Source organism: Phycodurus eques, chromosome 20, assembly GCF_024500275.1.
Source record: "Phycodurus eques isolate BA_2022a chromosome 20, UOR_Pequ_1.1, whole genome shotgun sequence".
Taxonomy (NCBI): Eukaryota; Metazoa; Chordata; class Actinopteri; order Syngnathiformes; family Syngnathidae; genus Phycodurus; species Phycodurus eques.
In genome coordinates, this window is record NC_084544.1 from 5215931 (window position 1) to 5234672 (window position 18742).

The following is an 18742-nucleotide window of genomic DNA, read 5'->3' on the forward strand; positions in this document are numbered from 1 at the left end:
GTATTTAAGTGTGTGCTTTGCGCCATATCCTCTGCTCCTGGGTGCTGTTTTTCGATGAGGCAATCTTGTTCAGTCATGATTAAAAAGCAAGCAGACTACCTGGGAGAATGAGCCTGCCGTGAGCCGGGCCTATTAACACTGAATAGATCCAGTAATCCCGGCATTTATATTAGTTTAAAGATCAATTAACTTCGTTAGTCTAAAAGCATGCAGGGTATTTGGTTAACACGGGAAATAGGCATTCATACACACACAGGCACACAAAAATCTCCTGACAAAGTGCTTTGCTCACACTTTAAATAAATTGGCGCTTAATTGCCCTCAACTTTGTTTATTGCCTCATTTACGTTTAGATTATTTATCTTCCTCCCTCTGTCTCTCTCAGATGGACATTCAGCAGGTGGTGCTCTATTGTGATCCATCCCTTGCCAGCCAGGAGACCTGCTGTGAGATACCAGGAGCTCGAGTAAGATTTTCTTCGTTGCTTCAAGATTTTTCACCCTTTAGTTGTTGCTCTTCCCAACAAGCTAAGTAGGGTACCTGCCTAAATAAAACACCTTCACGTCTTCACGTTCTCAACCTAAATATGGTTTAAACGTCATATACGCAGAAGGTCTGAACAACAGCCAACAGGATTGCTTTGATGGTTTCCCCCCAAAATCCGAAAAACTAAGCAATTTGATCTGTTAAACCCTGTTCAGATGTGACCATACATGTGCTCTCATGCACCATAAAATATTCAATTCAGCTCGAGCCTCTCCATACATGATACAATATATGATCGTGGTATCTCAGAAAGTTTTGCCCAATGTAGCATGACCTTGAAGAAACATTTTATTTTGACTTTTGTTCCAAAGTGATGAGCTTATCCCTCAGAAAATATCGTGGTTATTTTCAAAATGTTGACATTTCATAACCATGTTCTTTGTGTTGTTCACTGTTACGAACAGTATCAGTAGCGTCCGTCCACTCCCTATTTGTGTTACAAATGTTTTCGCAGCTTTTCTTCCTCACTCGTAGTATTTAATGTAAAACAGCATTAAACTCTTATGAAGTGCATTCAAGTTTTAGTTATTATTTTGTATTCTGTCTGGTCCCCCAATGTAAATCAAGTCTGGCCTGGAGCTGAAGTACTTTTAATAAAGGTAGATGAGTAGCTCTATCTGTCAACATTTAATTAGTGGAGTTTAGTTCATATATAATACAAAATGTAGAGTATTTTGACTAAAATAATGTTCGAATATTTTGTCTTCAACGGTGACAGTGCCCACTGGATGCCTCCAAGAGCCGACGGGCCGCAGAGAATGAGTTGGAAAACACTTTTAACCAGGTAACAAATAGTACACAAAAACCGACCAATTTCGGTATTACGAGAGTTTTTAATGGTTTGTACATCTCCTAACCCCACCGGCTGTTGTCTCTTTAAACTACTCTACTTCTTTTCTAAACATTCTTGTTGGATTTAGATTGCAAGTAGCAATTGTTCAGTACCCACAGGCCATGTCAAAACATTGCCAAGAGTGCCTGATGCAACCTATGGGAGTAATTTCTTCTACACTAATTTCCATGGTGAATTTCATACCTGTCAAATGCTGATATACATTTTTTTCCACGGCAACATAGGGGAAATTTATTTTTGTTGCACTCACACTCCATTCATCACTCATAATAATGGAATATAGAGTACATTATAGCCTATTATTATTGTCATTTTGATTAAAACATGATGTTTATACAGTAAAATGCACAATTACTGTCGCTTCAGAATCACTTATCGGTACCAAAATTGGTTTCAGAAAACAACTTGAGTGTGTAATCTGTTTCATTGTCACTCTCACCTGTTACTCTTTTCCCATCTCTGATCAGTTCTTGTACACCCCGTCTCCATAGTAATTCCTTGATAAGCTAAATGTTCCAAGAGACTTCCTCTTTCTGACATTATCACATATCATTGCATCCAAGACATCTTTATGTTCAGTTTCTATTTCCACCAAATGTCCTTTTGCTTTTCAAAAGCACAAATGCACAAACAGCAAGATATTGACTTGACTTTTTTACTGTATTTTTTTTTCTTCTTCTTCACATAACAAATTCTTCATTGTAGTTTCAGTAGCAGATGTTGACGGGATATTTTGCAATCTAAGCAAAATAGTCTATATGTTTATCATGTGAATAGCTCAAAATTTCATCCTTGCCTCTTTGAAATCCATATACTCGGACTGCTCAACTATAGTGTAAATGAAACTGATTTACAACACAAGACCATATCTTGTTTTTTTGTGACTAACCTCTACGTTTTCTTCTCTAAAAGGAGATCTTCTCCTCCAAGGACCTGGCAGAGAAAGTATGTCCCTTTATACAAAAGCTTCCATTTATCACAGCCTTTTATCACTTCATTGAATTTTCACGTTTCTAATTTGTTCATCTTATGGTGTTTTCATCAAAATGTTTTTCTTTTTTTGTGGCTTCAGATAATCTTTTTTTTTTTTTTTTAGATATACGCAAGTCATGCATTTGTATTTGCATTCCCCTCTATGCTGTTTCTGTAGTTGATGCATGTTGTTGAAATAACTAGAATTCCCTTTTTCCCTCTGTTCCTCCCTCGCCCTCCTTTCTGACTGACTGAGGACTGATTTTCACCTCATTATGCGCCTCATTCGGGAGTTGCGCCTTCTTGATAAATTTTGTCATTCAGCTACACAAGGCATGTTCTTTTCACAAATAGAACACAAAACTCTAGATGCTTCATTATGTTGCTCCTGCGTGTGCTTACTCGTGCACCTGGCCACCTTCCCCAACTTTCACAAGGTTGTTAGGGTTGGGGCCCTGCTACTTAGTGCAGGAGGAAGTCCTTGCAAAGTCATATAAGTGAACAAATGTGTACAAATTGCACAGGCAACTGTTTTTCCAGGCAAAAATATGCATTGCCCCCATATGCATCCTAAATCCTGGCTTCTGCTTGGCCGCCTTCCTTAAAGCTAAGCCAGAAACCAATTTCCATCACAGTATTCTTGTTCCGCTAACTTTTAATAGAATAACCGCTTTTATTATGTCAGGCAAAAACCTGAAATCCAAAATCAGCAACAAATCAAATATGTTTAAAAAGATACACACAATTATTTTCATCATCAAAGCATTGTCACTGATGATATATACAAGAGTCAAGTAGGATTTAGCAAAAAAAAATTAAGGCGCTGCTGTTATTTGAGACATATTTTTAGGATATTGGAAAAAGAAATTATATACACAGTCAAACCTCCAAAGGCAAGTACAATTGAGTTTGTGATACTGGTAGACTTTTAACTTGACTTTCCTCAATAGGAAAGTGAATGAATTTGTTCCAGTCACACACTGTTACCTTCATAAAACTTTCACGAAATGTACAAGCACACTTTAACATTCAACTATAGTATTAACAACAAGAAAAAAAAGAAAAGAAAAAAGAAGACGCCTGACAGATAGAGTACTTCTGCTATTTATATCACATGCAGTGAAAGTAGCATTACTACTACTCCCTGTAAACAACACAAGCAAAGCCTCTAAGGTTATGACTGCAAGGGCCTGACTAAGTCCGATTACAGAGACAAGAGCTTGGAAACAGTGAGTCATCACTGCCACTGATGGCTTTAGGTTTAGCTTTCTAAACAGCGTCAAAGGGGGAGGAGGCAAACAGTACAATGTGTCTTTGCACGCCCGCCTGCATGCAGAGACACAGTTGCAGTGTCAATAAGCCACTTGATGGTGTGTGAAAGCTCACAGAAACAGCAGGTGCAAGAGGGGGGACTCAGATTTTAATTACTTTATGATTCTAAAAAGGCTTCAGTTATGTTTTTAACGGCGATCCAATTTGGGTGTGCGGGACCTCCTGTTGCAGAGCATCTGCTCCATGCAGTCGTGTGCTGAGGGAATCAAACATTCCTACTGATCCCAGTCTCCCATGGGTACTTTGTGGTAATGCGTGAGTGCTTGTGCACACCTCACATCCTTTTTAACTGTAAACTGTAGCAGTGCCGGGCTGTTTATTTTTATGAAATAGTGCCACCACCTGGTAGCAGCAGATACTGCTAAATTTGAACTGTACTCATTATAAGGACGGTTGATGTGTAGCTTGCTTAACTCCACTCCACAATTTGATAATTGCCATATTTCTGGACTGTGTAACTGGGTGGTATTCACGTGTTTATTTTTCAGGTTTTGAATCTTGCTAGACTTTCTGGGATCAAAGGGGAAAAAGGCAGTCGGGTGAGTCATACTTTGTGCGTTTGTACGTACAGCAGGGCTAAGCATCAATCATCAGTCATTTCGTGCCCTGACATGCTTTGCGCTGTAAAGTGGTACATGGAAGCGCAAGAGAAAAAAAAAGTTATTCTTTTTATGTTGCCTTTTCTCCTAGGGTGATGATTGTTCTGGCTTCCATTCAAGTCCGGTAAGTAACTTCTTTTTGCTAATGAACACTCTGCATCGTTTTGCAGCAAAAAAGCATTGCCCATTATTTGGCTCTGTCTATCGTCTAGCCAAAAGTGGCCTCCGATAATCAAACATGCCATCTTGTGTGTCTCTAACCTCAGTGTGCGGAGGGAACCAAGGGCCAGAAAGGAGAGAAAGGAGATATGGTGAGTTCAAAGGTCACGTCTTCGTCTCCCACTACATCCAAAACCTCCTAATCCCTCATCAATTTAGCTCAAAATCTCTTTTTACTCTGAATGATCGTATTCTTCATGTGTGTTTTTATTTTTTCGAACACTCTGACTCCCGCTGGTGAGTCAGAGTGTTCGTGGACTGCAAGTGTCAGTGCGGTTTGGCTTGAATGAGTTTTTGCTGCATCTAAATTGTAAAGTATACCTCAGTGTCCTGCCCGTGTTTCGTCTGCATTATGCATGCATCCTCTCAGGTTGTGCGTATGTGTGTGTGTGTGTGTATGTTTGTTTGTTTTGGAGCAAAGGTTTCTTACCGCTTGTCCTGGAGGATGGCTGACTAGTTACTGCGGTGTTTGCTTTGCACCAGTGGCGTGTGCGATATGTGATTTTTTTGAAGCAGGCCATTGATTTGAGCCTTGCCTGTTTCTTCACTTCACAGGCACCGCCTGCCAACTGGGCTGAAGCGGCTGAGTTCAAGGTGAACGGTTTAAGAAACGAAGGGAAACTTGACCTTGTTCTGACCATCTTGTTAATTTTTGGCCCTTTAATTCCCCCGCTCTACCTCAGTGTGTTTCTCACTTTTTCGTCTGCCTCTTGCCAGGGACTCAAAGGTCAAAAGGGTGACATTGGTCTACAAGGTCTCACAGGCACTCCAGGGAAGGATGTAAGTGTTCCGCTGTTACTTACTTTCTTACTTTGTTCTATGGATAATGAACTTTTAAATTTATCCACAAATTGAGACCAGACCTACATGATGTGCACAACTCCTCCAATTGATGCACTCAACTAAATGCCAAGTTGAGCTTGTGCTTACAAAGCACACTGATGGGGAGATATCAGCGCACACAGGCACTTTTATCAGACTAAGGGCATATTCACTCAATTTATATGGCATTAATCTTTAAGATCAGACTCCCATTGATATCTCATCCCTCCTCTCACTGCCGCAGCTTGAAGTCAGTCTGGTAACGCCAGTTAGATTAGACGAGAGCAACAATGCTCGCACGATCAATGCCGCCTCATTGACCGGGCTCTCCGCCTGGCACGCAGGCAGCCCCCCCTATTCAGGAAGATTTAAACCTTTAATCTTCCCTGTTCAGGGTGGTGATCCCGCAGACGCAATGGAAAGTTTTGAGGAACAAATTACAACGCGTACGCCTGCACTGAGATATTCCCCCCGGTTCCAGCATCAGACACTCACTTTCAGTCGTTCACTAGGCTAAAGTGGTTTTTGCGACAGATGGATTTGGCAGGGGATAGATTCTTCTTAGTGAATATAAATGTGCTGGTTGATGTGACTTGAATTCGGCAGGCAGGAATTGGTGCAAATGCTAAAGATGATACCTCTTACACACTAGAATATTCCTCCGTCGACTAGTTCCTGTTTTAAGATGTCTTGCAAATGCAGGAAATCAACAGATGTCTTTCCCAATTTTCGGAGATAGAGGGTCGGCGATCTCGTTAAGCCACTCGGGCTGTCGTTGATGATGTCAATGACCTGTAGTGACGCTGTCGCATTTCTTTCTGCCTGTCATCATTTCCCAGGGTCGAGCAGGCTCCATCTGTGTTGTCGGCCCCAAGGGACAGAAGGTCGGCGTGCATTAAATCCGAGCTACCTTTCTATCAACCTGTGTGTCACATCTCCACTGTCGCATCACTATTAAATAGATGTGCGTTGAACTTTTTTCAGGGGACCTCAGGTTCGGTGGGTCCTGAAGGCTTGGCCGGTGAGCCGGGAATGCCCGGACCTCCAGGCCATGCCCGGAGTTGGAAAGCCAGGTCCAGCTGTGAGTAAATGAAGTCAATCCAGTAATTGGCTCGTGTCATTTTACTGATTTTTTTGAGATGGTGAATTGAGCCTCAACATAGTTGAAGAAAATAATTGTGCTCTTCTCCATGAGGGCCCCCCTGGTCACCCTGGTGGTGCAAAAGGAAACACGGTAGGTTTAGAATTACAACATTATAACATTATTCTATTTCAACATTTTTCTTCCAGACTTAATTGTTTTAATGCATAATGCTTTGTTCTAACAGGGTGACCCCGGACCTCAAGGGGACGATGGATTACCTGGAGATCCAGTGAGATATATATTTTTTAAAGATATCCAGTAATGTACAAATGTATTAGGAGCTATTAGATTAGTTGTATGTGCTCTATACGCCTGTTCAACTCTTAGGGGCCAAGAGGACCAGCTGGGCATAAAGGAGAAAAGGTATTACAGCCAGTCTTGAACCACTTTATCTTCAATGTGTGTGATTTGGCTTCACTATTTACTGTGTTTGACTTTCCTTTTCAGGGAGACCCATGCGAAGTTTGCCCCACACTGCCCGTCGATTTCGGCAACACAGTGGCTTTGCAAGGTATGAGGGCCCCCAAAGGAGAGCCCGGTTTACCAGGAGTTGGACAGAGAGGACCACCTGTAAGTTGAATATACACTATGAATCACAACCTTCTGATACGTTGAACAGCCTTTCTGGACTTTTTATCAGACATATTCTGAACAACGGCTTTACAGCGTACTGTACGCATTGCATTTTCCTCCCAATTTGTGCAGAAAGATATTGGCCTTGGGGTGGTACCTGTCCTTGTAACTTACCCAAAGTATTGGAGAGGCTCGAACGAAAGCAGTTTCTCATTCTGCTCATTTAGTATCTTTTCAAATGGAACGGGAAATGCTATACATGTGTGGGAATATGAAAATTCTCTGCAACACTTTTCTGTATTGCAAGTATCTGTCACCTGGAGTCTGTTATTGAAGGTGGACAAAAGTTGGAGCAGCAGAGAGCGACAAAGTGGGATACGGCCTCACTCACTGCTAACCTTTGACAAATAAACCATCTTTCTTACTATCTCTATATTCACCAGGGACTTCAAGGTGTTGATGGAAAGAGCGGACAGAAGGTATATTGGTGTTACTTCTTCATTTACTGCTCACGTCTCTTTCATATTCCATGCAAGTGCTGCATAAACACATTCATCTGCATCCTAACACGTTCAGATATGCACGGGCTTTTGCAGAGGGGCCTCGCCGAAAGCAGATGGAAACGGCAATGCGTTTCCTTTGAGTGCTCTCACACGTGGCCGACTTGCTAGATCTATGCCCACATGTGCACGAAGCCCACCCAAGCACTTTGTCATGCTCACATTTCCCACATCTGCCTAATTACACTGACCCGTATGCTTCCGAAGCCGTGTCGAAACACGACATCTCAAAGCAATCGTGTTCATCAGGGGAAAACTGGGATTATAAATTATATTTTGATTTTTTTTTAATATAGGGAGAAGCAGGATCAAATGGTGTGAAAGGAGAAAAGGTCAGTGTACTGTGTCAGATTTTAAACAACAGTTTGACACTTATTCAAAGAAATCTATTTTGTTTGTTCATGTTGTTCAGGGTGAGGCCTGTTCTGCATGTCCCACCTTGGGCGAGTTCCCCCCAAACCTGGTCCCCGCTGTTGGGACTCAAACTCTGCAAGTGAAGGGCCAAAAAGGAGAACCAGGCATTGGAATTCAAGGAGAACAAGTAGGTCTATCCGTACAGTTCAGTAATAATGACTCTTGCTTGTTTATAGAACTTTCCAGAAAAAAAAGCAAAGAGATATGGTAGCATGAAATTGATTGGGTAATTGTGTTTCTTTGACTTTATGTGCATTTTTTTTTTTGTTTACATCAGTGGTTTTCCTTGCATGAGGGAGCCACGATAAGGACCTTCATTAAAATGATTCATTGTTTCACTTTTTCTCCCCCATAGGGAGGTGCTGTAAATGTAGGACCACCTGGCCCAAGAGGAGAGAAGGTAAGTAACATAAATAAGAAACAGGACTCAGAGGAGGTGACCTCAATAGCAGGCTATGCTTAAGATTTGTATAAAGGGAATTCATTCAGCTGTTATTTTAAACGGGTCTTTTAATGAACTGTAGGACCAATATAATCACGGTGGCACACACATTTTCAGTCTAGACTGATATAGGAATTTGAGTTCGTGGGGAGCCTTTTGGTGAAAATCGTAGATAGCGATGCGGTAAACGCATTTGACACGGTTGCCTCCGAGGTGCATCTGAGGATGAACCATGAATTACCAATTCAAAAGACACATCCCTTTTTATTAATTATAATTTTTTTTCTTCTGCTTGTCTGCAGGGGAATGCAGGGAGAAGAGGAGCTGATGGTAAGCCGGTGAGTTTAGATTAAGCTCTTTGAAACCGAATGTTCTGAGTCACATCATGATCCTGTCAAATCATGAAAAGATTATCATCCACCGCCCCCCGAAATACACAGGGAAAACTTGGTGCAAAAGGATCTGCTGGCAAGAATGGAGAAAATGGTGAAAAGGTAAGAAAACTATCAAACTGCCTGGATTAACATATACCCAGCTATTTTAGATAACAAATGTTTTTGGTAAAAACTGATAGTGACACAGTCTTTTGTGTTGTTTCTATATTTACAGGGAGATATTGGACTGCCTGGTCTCAGTCTTCCCGGCCAGAAAGGGGAGCCGGTAAGAGAAGACGTGTACTCACTCTTTGTTTGCTTCAGCACGATTGTTATGTGACCTGACCTTCTTTATCCTCTGCCCTTTTCAAGGGCCAGTGTGGTGTGTGCCAACCGTACGAGGTCGGCAGCGGACCTGCCAGCATCAAAATACCCGAGGGAACAAGAGGCAACCCAGGTGAACCCGGCCCTCCGGGTGCGCCTGGGCGTCCCGGGCTTGGGGCAGATGGCAAACAGGTGCCGATGCCAACTACTAAGCTAAATCCAAATTGATTGCAATGAGAGATTTTCAGAGTGTGTCCAGGTGCATGTTCACATCACTGTGTTCCCCCCACACACAGGGCCCCTCGGGTGCTGCTGGAGAGAAAGGAGATAAGGTAAGATTCTGTACCCAAGTCCCATCAACAACTTCACACAACATTACGCAGACCTTGTCTCAGTCGAAAAGCAAAAAAGGAAAATACATAAATAAAACCGCATCATAAAGCATCAGACTTTAAATATCCCATGTAGCCCTACGTTGGTAGCTAGACCGGCTGTAACTGATTAGATGTGATTAAGGCTCTTTGCAGAAACAGTAATGTGCTTGATTTGCATGTACAATGTATCTTTGCATCCGCAAACAATACATTCATGATGTGTTTGTGTGTGTTTTTGTGTGTGGGCGTGTGTGCGTTATCAGGGTAACCAAGGTGACAAAGGCGATACTGGAGACGATGGTGCTCCTGGAGTCCCAGGACTGGCTGGAGAGCCTGGACAAGATGGACGAATGGGCTTCAAGGGAGAGAAGGTGCGTATCAATCTGCCATTAGATTAATGTCTTTAGATATGTGCAGTGTAAAATACTTTGATACTGTTAGAAACCAACACTAACAGGTGATGAGTGATAGTCTTAATGGGTTTGTGGATCCAACTTTGATTTGATGTGTTTTGCCAGGGTGATGCTTGTACCAGCTGTTTATCTCTGGACACTGCGGTGGGCAATGGTGTGGCTGTGCCCGGGCCAAAAGGAGAAAGAGGAGAGCCTGGCACTCCAGGAGTGGGGAAGACGGGCAAAAATGTGAGACAAGCACATTTTTGAGCTGTTACTCGCTAGCTGGGTCTTGGCCTAGAGAATAGCATGATGATGAGATCGTATATCTCCTTTTTTATTTAGGGTAAACCAGGCTTAGCAGGCGTACAAGGGCCCCCTGGTCTTAAAGGGAGCAAGGTATGAGTGTCCATTTATTGGTTGTTGTCGTTATAATATAGTTGTTGTGATCTTTAAAAGCATTTAAAGGATGATGTTGCTGCGCTCCTCTTAGGGAGAAGCCGGACTTGCAGGACTCGGCCTCCCAGGTGCACAGGTAAGGCAGATTTATTTGAGTTGGGATATAAACAAATCTAGCACTTTAAATCAAGTTCTTTCTGCAGCTCATGTTGGTCACACACAGCTTCTTGCATTTCTACTGATATTTAATGAACACCAAATTCCTCCATGATATCTGTGTTTACATTTTTCATGTCCGCCATATAATCTTGCTCAAGTATAACTAGGGCAGGTTAATAAAATATATTCATTGCTTATTTGACCAGTGAGTCAGCTTAATGTAATGTAGAGAAATCACTCTTTGACCAGTGCTTTTCTCAATGTACCTCAAAGGGAATCGAGGGACCAAGAGGACTTCCGGGTATTGTTGTAAGTTTGAGTTAAATTGCAAAAGTTGTACTTTTTGATATTTTGTAGTTAAGTCTAAAATTAATGTTTTGTTCAGGGACCTCCTGGATCTAGAGGAACACCTGGCCCCGCAGGTCCTGCTGGGGAAAAGGTAAACTTTTCATATTTTGTAATAGTCTCTGCAAAAGGCTGCCATCCCTGATATATTCTGTTTGCAGATGTAAAATATAATTGGTGTTCTTACATTAACAGGGCCTGATTGGAGATGCTGGACCTCCAGGACCTCAAGGGCCAATGGGCTTCGGCGTAACTGGGCCACCAGTATGACATAATTTGCAAAACCGTTCATTTGAACCGCATATGAACGTATTGTCGCCAACCTTTTTTCCTTTTCACCCACAGGGTAGAGACGGCGCTCCCGGCTCCCCCGGCTCTCCAGGAGCGGATGGCAGACCTGTGAGTTGTCTTGTTAATTTATCGTCTAAAACCTTTTGTCGTCGACAATGTAAAAATTATGTTTAAAGATGCAACATCTAATTTGAATAGTTGTCTTCTTCTGTTAGTGTCTGTCAAGAGTGTCACTTTTGATGAGCTTATTTTAGGATTGCCCTTGATTGTAGACAACATTGATAACCAAGGATAACTGCCTCTACCTAGCACAGAGGCATTGTCTTCTGCCATCTCATCCACGGTGCCCTGATTTGTGCTCAGCTCACGGCCCTGAGCTGTCTTCTTCATTAACAAACGAGTGTGTGCGTGTGCTGTGTGTGTGTGTGTGTGTATACTCTTGCAGGGGCTTGATGGAGCTAAGGGGGACAAGGTAAGTCTACCATTTTGTTTGGATGAAATGATCTCTGAGGGGTTAGAATATGAGAGGGTGGAACAGATGGTAATAACACACATGCACACATACACGCACGTGCACACACACCGGCTATGGGGCATAGATAGAGAAGCAGCAGAGGTGACAAGTGTATTGTGGCTGGTAAACAAGAGTAGTTTTAGGGCACTTTTGTCAGCAGTTGCCTCAAACTATCGCTTACCATATTCATTCGATTTCTGAACCAAAGGTGCATGCGGGGGTGAGTGAGATGAGAGAATAGGAGATCTCTTCTACTTTCAAGAATTATCTGGGTGTCATTTGTATGATAGGAGCTGTTGAAAAAAGGTTTGAATGAAAGATAGTTATTTAAGTCAACCACACTCAGAAGAAATGAGTAAAATATGTTGAGTTAATTCGTGTACTTGATGTATAGTGAATACATGCAGGAGTGTGGGGGGGAGTTGAACCTGCTTTGCATCGCGTATTTTCTCATTCGTGCACTCACAGTATGCTTGCACAGCACAGTTAGGGGTGACAATTTCATCTACTGCAACTCTTGGAGTTAATGGAGTGTTAACAATATTCAGAGCATTTAATCAACGAGTCACCTAATGCATAAAATTTCAGGATTAAGAAAGAAATACAGAATTGTCACTCTTGTATAGTTAATAGAATGAAGGCTATACTTCAGTTTAACATATTTTGTATATTGCCATTTCTATATTTTTAGGGCGACCCTGGCGAGTGCAACTGCATAACGCCAATGCAGTCAGGTGCAGGTGGACCTGTGAGTATAGACAGGCGCATTATTTGAATTCATTTTACAGAATTGCTACCCAACATCTGCCGTGTTTGTTGTGTTTCACTTCTCACTTTGTGATTGCATTCCATTCTGCTTGTGGAAGTGTTTGATTTTGGTGCCTCTCTCCTTCCAGGGTGCTCCCGGGGCTATAATAGGCACGTGGCAGCCTGGGCCTCAGGTCTGATCTGCGTGCCAATAGTCTTCATTGTTTTTGACTTGGAATGTCCAATGTCATGTTTTGTTTACATAATGTTATGTGTTGCAGGGACCCCCAGGACCACCAGGCCCGCCAGGCCCACCTGGGTCTCATGGTGTCAATGGACTGCAAGGACCTCAAGTAAGAGACATGGGGACGTGGTGGTGGGGCATTCTTTCTTAAATTCAATTCAGAGTTAGATCTATTCCTCTGAATTGAAGTTCGAGCTACTTACAGTTGAAGCTTTCAGCTTGCTTGGTTGGGTGTTCTTAAATGAGGATTTTGACATGCTTAGAAAATTGAGGGTGAATAAAATGCATGCTGGAAATACTTCACTAAATTGTAGCTATGGAACCCAAATCATCAGGATTAAACTAAAAACAATGCACTAATGCTTCATGCTTTCATGCAATTTGACTGCAACTGAGCCAACTATGGGGAATGTCAGTCAAGACAAACTGTTATTTGAAGGTCTTCTGTTAGATATTAGCAGTAATTTCATTTTTTGATTTATTTTGAAAATCCCTTCAAATAAAGTTTAACTGTGGTGTGTTCCAAGAGTCAAAGGTGTAAAGAAAGACATAAGCTGTGATGGTAGTGGAATGGAAACGTTCATCACTAACCTAAGTCTTTTTTTCCAAAAATAATTGTGAAATTGAACTATATCATACGAATTTCATGATTTACATATCTACTGTAGGGCTGTGTGGTCTGTTTAAGACCCCAAACCCATACAAGAAGGAAGAGGTTTAACCAGTTTTTGCTCTTCGCCCTTTGACTCTAACTTGACGTCTGGTGGAGAAGGGAGTGGTTATCCCCTCGATTGGCAACAAATCAGTTCAACCTCAGTTCCTTCTTTCAGGGTATCCCTGGAAAGGACGGGATACCAGGAAAACCGGGTTTGCCTGGATACGTTGTAAGTAAAATTAGAGAGAAAAGGAATTGAGGTGGCACTCTTCTACGTACTGTACAAGAAATACCCAAGAGCAGTAAATCTATGACCGTATCTTTAAAAGAGAAGACCCTGTCACGCACGATATGCATACTCCTTATATGTATTCTTATTTTAGTATGTCATAGTAGTGAGATAGTTGTATATTTTGAGTTAACCGCTATTATCTATCAAACTTTTTTTTCTTGTGTTTGATGTTTTGGTATATTTAACTATTAATGATTAAGATTGAAGACGATGAATACCATCAGCGAGGCATATCAGAAGTCTGATTTTCCTGTGTGCGTCAGAGGAAATCAAAAGGTCAGACATTAAAAGAAATTGTTGCAAGGAAACAAGTTTGAAAGTTTGAAAAGGTCGGTTTGACCTACGTCAGTAAATACATCATCACAAATTCTCTCCCACGCTTTTAGAAGTATTTAAATCTTCAGCACTTCTGAGTGATTCAAATGTTAATTTGCTTTGTTTTTTTAAATTTTACATGCTGGTAAATCAAGTTTGTCTTTTTCTGTCTTCATGCTAACTATTTTTTTTTTTACATTTATTTTAAGAAACGAGCAGTGCCTGGACATAAGGCAAATAAGCAATCAACCCACAATGCAATGTTACTAGTGTTAAAATTAATAACTATTCATTAATTACTAATTCAAAAGCCCAAAACAAACTAATTCAGCACAAGCTGTTTTGCTTTCAACTGAAGGTGAAGGGTTTTTGTGAAAGACAAATATATATATATATATTTTTTAATTAACAGCAAGACTACTTTTGAGGACAATTTACTTTAAAAATGCCTGTTCAGGCAAATGCCAAGAGGTGGATTATTTTTAGTTTCTCAAGCTAACGTCAAATGATTAGTACAATGCATATACTCAATATAAAAACATGAACCCTGCACCAAAAGTGAATGAACCTCATACAACAATATAATGGTAAGTTTTTGTGGTGTTTTATGCAATGAAGTTCTAAAAAGAAAACTCATTGAAATTTTTTTTTTTGCAGAAGTCTGACTTGCAGCTGTTGCCTCAAGATGCTTCTAACGAAGATGGTGATGTAAGTTTTGTTTTTGTTTTTCTAGCCCTTTTGTGTTCAAGAGAATAATGTTCTTTTCTCCATATTTAAAAAAAAAAAATGTTTTTGTTGTTGCTGTAACGCAGAAAGCCTGTGTTGGGGACTGTTCCCAAGGGATGCCAGGAGTGCCAGGTATGGCTGGTGCCAAAGGAGAAAAGGGAGACCAGGGCAAACCTGGGGTAACCGCCTTGGATAACTGTGACAGCGTAAGAAAGATAATATTCTATCTTATCCTTCAAATCATTAACATATCATTGTTATTTTATTTTTACAAATGCTCTGCTTTTGCACTAATGATGGGTTAACAATAACATATTGCACTTATTTCTTGGATGCTTGCAGTGTTTGGAGAAACTACAGGCAACAGAACCAAGGGTCAGACCATAGACACAAAGACAATTTTGTGCAGATTTCTTGGTATTCATTTATTTATTGGGCACTGTAGGATCCCTGCAGCTGCACAGGATCACCTGGAGTTCCAGGAGTGCCTGGGTCACAGGGAATACGCGGCGAACCTGTGAGTATGCATTTGCTATCAAACTGTGTGTTTTTGTTTTTTTTAACTTTCAAAAACATTATTTCTTTCCTCATTTTTACTACAGGGCATCCCAGGAGACAGAGGACATGCTGGGCTTCCAGGAAACATGGTGAAGATATACCCAAACATATTGTACATGTCCATTTGAACACAGCACAGATTTAACTCACTAAAGTTTATTTAAAAGTTGATTTTTAATGTTACAGTACTTTGTAGTTAAAGTGTTATATTTATCAGTGACCAAATGAACTGAAAAGATTGTGTTTGCCATTTTCCATCAGTACACACTGTCACATAGTGGGCTTTGAAAAAAGCATGGCCAACAAACGCAGAAATTTATGCATTACATTTTTGCATTAAAGATATATTTTATTTTATATTTTATAAATTGTAAACATGATGACTTTTTGTTTATTACCTTGTCGCCATTTGTTCACAGGGGCCTCCAGGTTTCCCAGGTCCTCCAGGCCCATCTGGCTCATCTGTAAGATTCATTCCCATCCCAATTTATTTTTATCGGATTTTTATTTAACTTTCTTTCGAGACAGTCTATTCACTCATAATTATTATTGGATCTGTTGGATATTCTTTAAAAGTACATACAGTACATAATCTTATCCAAAACATCCCTTTTACATGAAACGCTCCTTGATTATACCATCAGTCCTTCTGCCTATCAGTGTGGCTTTTTAATGGAAGTTGATTAAAATGAAGGACTTATTCGGTTGCTGCTTGAATCTTCCTGATGAGGGTGAGGCACCCTTCTCTCCTCATGCAGATGTCTGATTATTTTGGAACTTTAAGAAGCTTGATGAAGGAGCTGTGTGAGTGGAAGTCATTTGTGGTGTAGTAGCACTTTACATCAGGTGCGAGCTTGTGTGTTGCAGTTTGTGCGACAAGGATAAAAGCACCACCTGAATTGATTACCTATCACCATTGTCGTGAAGATTGCTCACGATGGCCAGCTGCCAATTAGTCTACCTCTTCGACGATCAGTTAGTAATCACTGTAACTTACGACCATCTGTAATCACATTTTGATGGAAGTAATTATGTTTCAAATCTTTTTTTAACAGGCACGTTTGTTTTCCTTGAAAAGTTGCAACTCCTATCATCAGAAAAAGCTAAAACAACACAGTTTAGAATTACTCAGTATGCGTCTCAGTCAATGCCCAGCAATAAAAGGAAATGTGTTTTTTTCCCAAGTGATGGAAATGTGTTTTAGCAACTGATTTGTTGTAAACCAACCTAGCACACTATGTTCCACCTCAGATGATGATAGCACACAGCTAAAGCAGACATGAAATAAAAGCAGCTCCAAAGGGAGACATCATATTCCAGTTTTATGCTTCCTGTTTTTGATTTTCCCTCTTCCAAAACATCATAGTTTCCCTCCGCATCCTTAGGGTCAGCAAGGCGAGCAAGGGGCAGCTGGACTAGCTGGAGTCAAGGGTGAACAGGAAAGTATCAATGTCTTGAAATGATATCACGGAGAAGCAAAATTGTGATTTCCGGATCTTTACCTCAGGGCCCTCCAGGGACACCAGGCTATCCTGGATCCATGGGGCCTCCTGGACTACCGGTAAGACCTCATTGAAAAACAAACGATGGCATTGACTTATCTGGCTGCTTGGATCGATACATAGGTGTTTAAACGCTCATATGTGACCCCAGAATTGATTAACTCCTCTCCTTTATTTTTTTTATTTCTCAGGGATTGAAAGCTGAACGTGGGAGCCCAGGGACGAGTGGTCAGAAAGGAGAATCGGTACAGCACAACACTAATGATGTTTTAATATACACAATGTGTCTGCGGCGAGTGTTTCACATTTCTCTTCCTTTATAGGGTCCTTCTGGTCTCCCTGGATATCAAGGACAGACGGGCGCACCAGTTAGTGTTTTACTATGCAATTGTTTAGAACTTGATTCTGTTTTAGAATTTTATATCTTTTTGAAAAATGCATCAAATTTGACTCCTTTTTTATAGGGAGGTAAAGGAGATACAGGACCAGGAGGACCTGTTGGACCAAAAGGGGATCAGGTAGGCGAGGCCAGCATACAGTATACAAAACTGAATTTAAACTATTTTCCTAAAAAAAAAAGTGCGATAATTTGATTTTTGAAGGGCTTTCAAGGACAACCCGGATTCCCTGGAACACCAGTAAGAGTTTTGCTTTGCTTCTTTACTATACAAGTTCTCCTTTTCTTACTTTCTGTGTAACTATTAAATAATTCATGTATATTCAGGGCCCACCCGGCCTTGCTGGCAAAACTGGAAGGGAAGGACCCCAAGGGCTCAAGGGTGAAAAGGTTAGCATATTATACATATGTATTTATATATCATACCAATATTTGAATTGATTGTGTACTTTTTCTCTCTTTCACAGGGCAACAATGGCGCCCAAGGTTCTCAAGGACAAACTGGGCCTCCAGGCTCCCCAGGTTCCCCAGGGCTGATGGTAGAAACAATATCAATAACTTCACAAAGTGTAGATTTCAGCCATTCTATTCCATTGTGAGATGTCAGCTGCTTGTATTTGCAATCAAAGGGACCTCCCGGCATTGAGGGAATTGATGGAAAAGATGGGAAACCGGGGCTTCGGGTAAGTTATGTGCGCACTTTATAGACATAAGTAGAAAACAAGATTATGGAAGAAAATATGAAGCTACTGTCCTATTTGCAGCTCCTCTGGGAATGATTTCTTCAACATTTTGCATTGCTGACATTGGTTGTCTGACTGTGTATTTTCTTGCCAGGGAGAGATGGGCCCACCAGGACCAGCCGGCCCACGAGGAATCCCAGTGAGTAACACCTGTAGACATCTGCATCATCTAATTAAAAAATAAATAAATAAACAATTTCTTTACACTCAAATAGATCTCACATTGATCAAATTATCAGCTTGATTGTCACCAAGACTCAAATGCGGTCTGGATTTTAGATCAAAAGCTGGAAAATGAAAATATTCCAAAAATAAGAACAAATAAAAATAAAAAGTGATATTAGCATGGTTAAATAGTTAAGAGTCTGCCTCGCTCACTGATATTGTATTATTCTGATTTTAAATTGAGGCATGTTATAATTTTGTAAAAAGATCTGTAATTGACAATTAAATTGTATCAATAACCCATTAGCAAACAATTGGAGTGTGTTTTCATGAAAAAGGTATCAAAATTAGGTATGCAAACGGCGTGCATAATTTTAAAAAAAGGTATTATGAATCACGAATGATGGAAACAAGAGTTTATGTAAAAAAATAATAGAGAATGTTGGTTAAAAGTAGAATTAAACACAATAAAAACAAAAACTTAATGCCAAGCAAAAGGAAAAAGAAAATTAGATAAGTACAGCAGACATTGTTCAATTTCCTGCTAGCTAAAAAAATAAGAAGCATATTGAGTTGTTGTGTACTAAATTCAAATAAAGGACGCTCTGATGATTAGTGCAATGTTTACAATTAGGGTGAAATGGCACACAATATAATTCTTGTTAAAATGAAAAGTCCTTCAGAGATATTTGTAACTTGCTCGTTTTGTTAAAGACATACCATTCATACATTTATATAATATTACGCATC

General features: G+C 40.6%; 1 protein-coding gene across 1 annotated transcript in view; it reads left to right on the forward strand.

The window, feature by feature from the left end:
• Positions 1-18742, forward strand: part of col16a1 (collagen, type XVI, alpha 1) — a 42159-nt gene that overhangs the window by 16530 nt on the left and 6887 nt on the right. The window contains 53 exon segments of the mRNA XM_061665713.1: positions 386-466; positions 1265-1330; positions 2312-2344; positions 4192-4242; positions 4394-4426; positions 4569-4613; positions 5077-5115; positions 5239-5301; positions 6183-6227; positions 6328-6393; positions 6395-6424; positions 6539-6577; positions 6672-6716; positions 6815-6850; positions 6935-7057; positions 7504-7539; positions 7917-7952; positions 8033-8161; positions 8390-8434; positions 8779-8814; positions 8917-8970; positions 9086-9136; positions 9223-9366; positions 9471-9506; positions 9812-9919; positions 10067-10189; positions 10286-10339; positions 10434-10475; positions 10772-10807; positions 10884-10937; positions 11039-11107; positions 11189-11242; positions 11580-11606; positions 12340-12396; positions 12545-12589; positions 12677-12748; positions 13470-13523; positions 14559-14609; positions 14714-14833; positions 14970-15002; positions 15073-15144; positions 15230-15274; positions 15605-15649; positions 16571-16621; positions 16690-16746; positions 16879-16932; positions 17011-17055; positions 17152-17205; positions 17290-17325; positions 17412-17474; positions 17552-17623; positions 17714-17767; positions 17922-17966. Of these exon segments, the coding sequence (XP_061521697.1) occupies positions 386-466; positions 1265-1330; positions 2312-2344; positions 4192-4242; positions 4394-4426; positions 4569-4613; positions 5077-5115; positions 5239-5301; positions 6183-6227; positions 6328-6393; positions 6395-6424; positions 6539-6577; positions 6672-6716; positions 6815-6850; positions 6935-7057; positions 7504-7539; positions 7917-7952; positions 8033-8161; positions 8390-8434; positions 8779-8814; positions 8917-8970; positions 9086-9136; positions 9223-9366; positions 9471-9506; positions 9812-9919; positions 10067-10189; positions 10286-10339; positions 10434-10475; positions 10772-10807; positions 10884-10937; positions 11039-11107; positions 11189-11242; positions 11580-11606; positions 12340-12396; positions 12545-12589; positions 12677-12748; positions 13470-13523; positions 14559-14609; positions 14714-14833; positions 14970-15002; positions 15073-15144; positions 15230-15274; positions 15605-15649; positions 16571-16621; positions 16690-16746; positions 16879-16932; positions 17011-17055; positions 17152-17205; positions 17290-17325; positions 17412-17474; positions 17552-17623; positions 17714-17767; positions 17922-17966 (3054 nt within the window).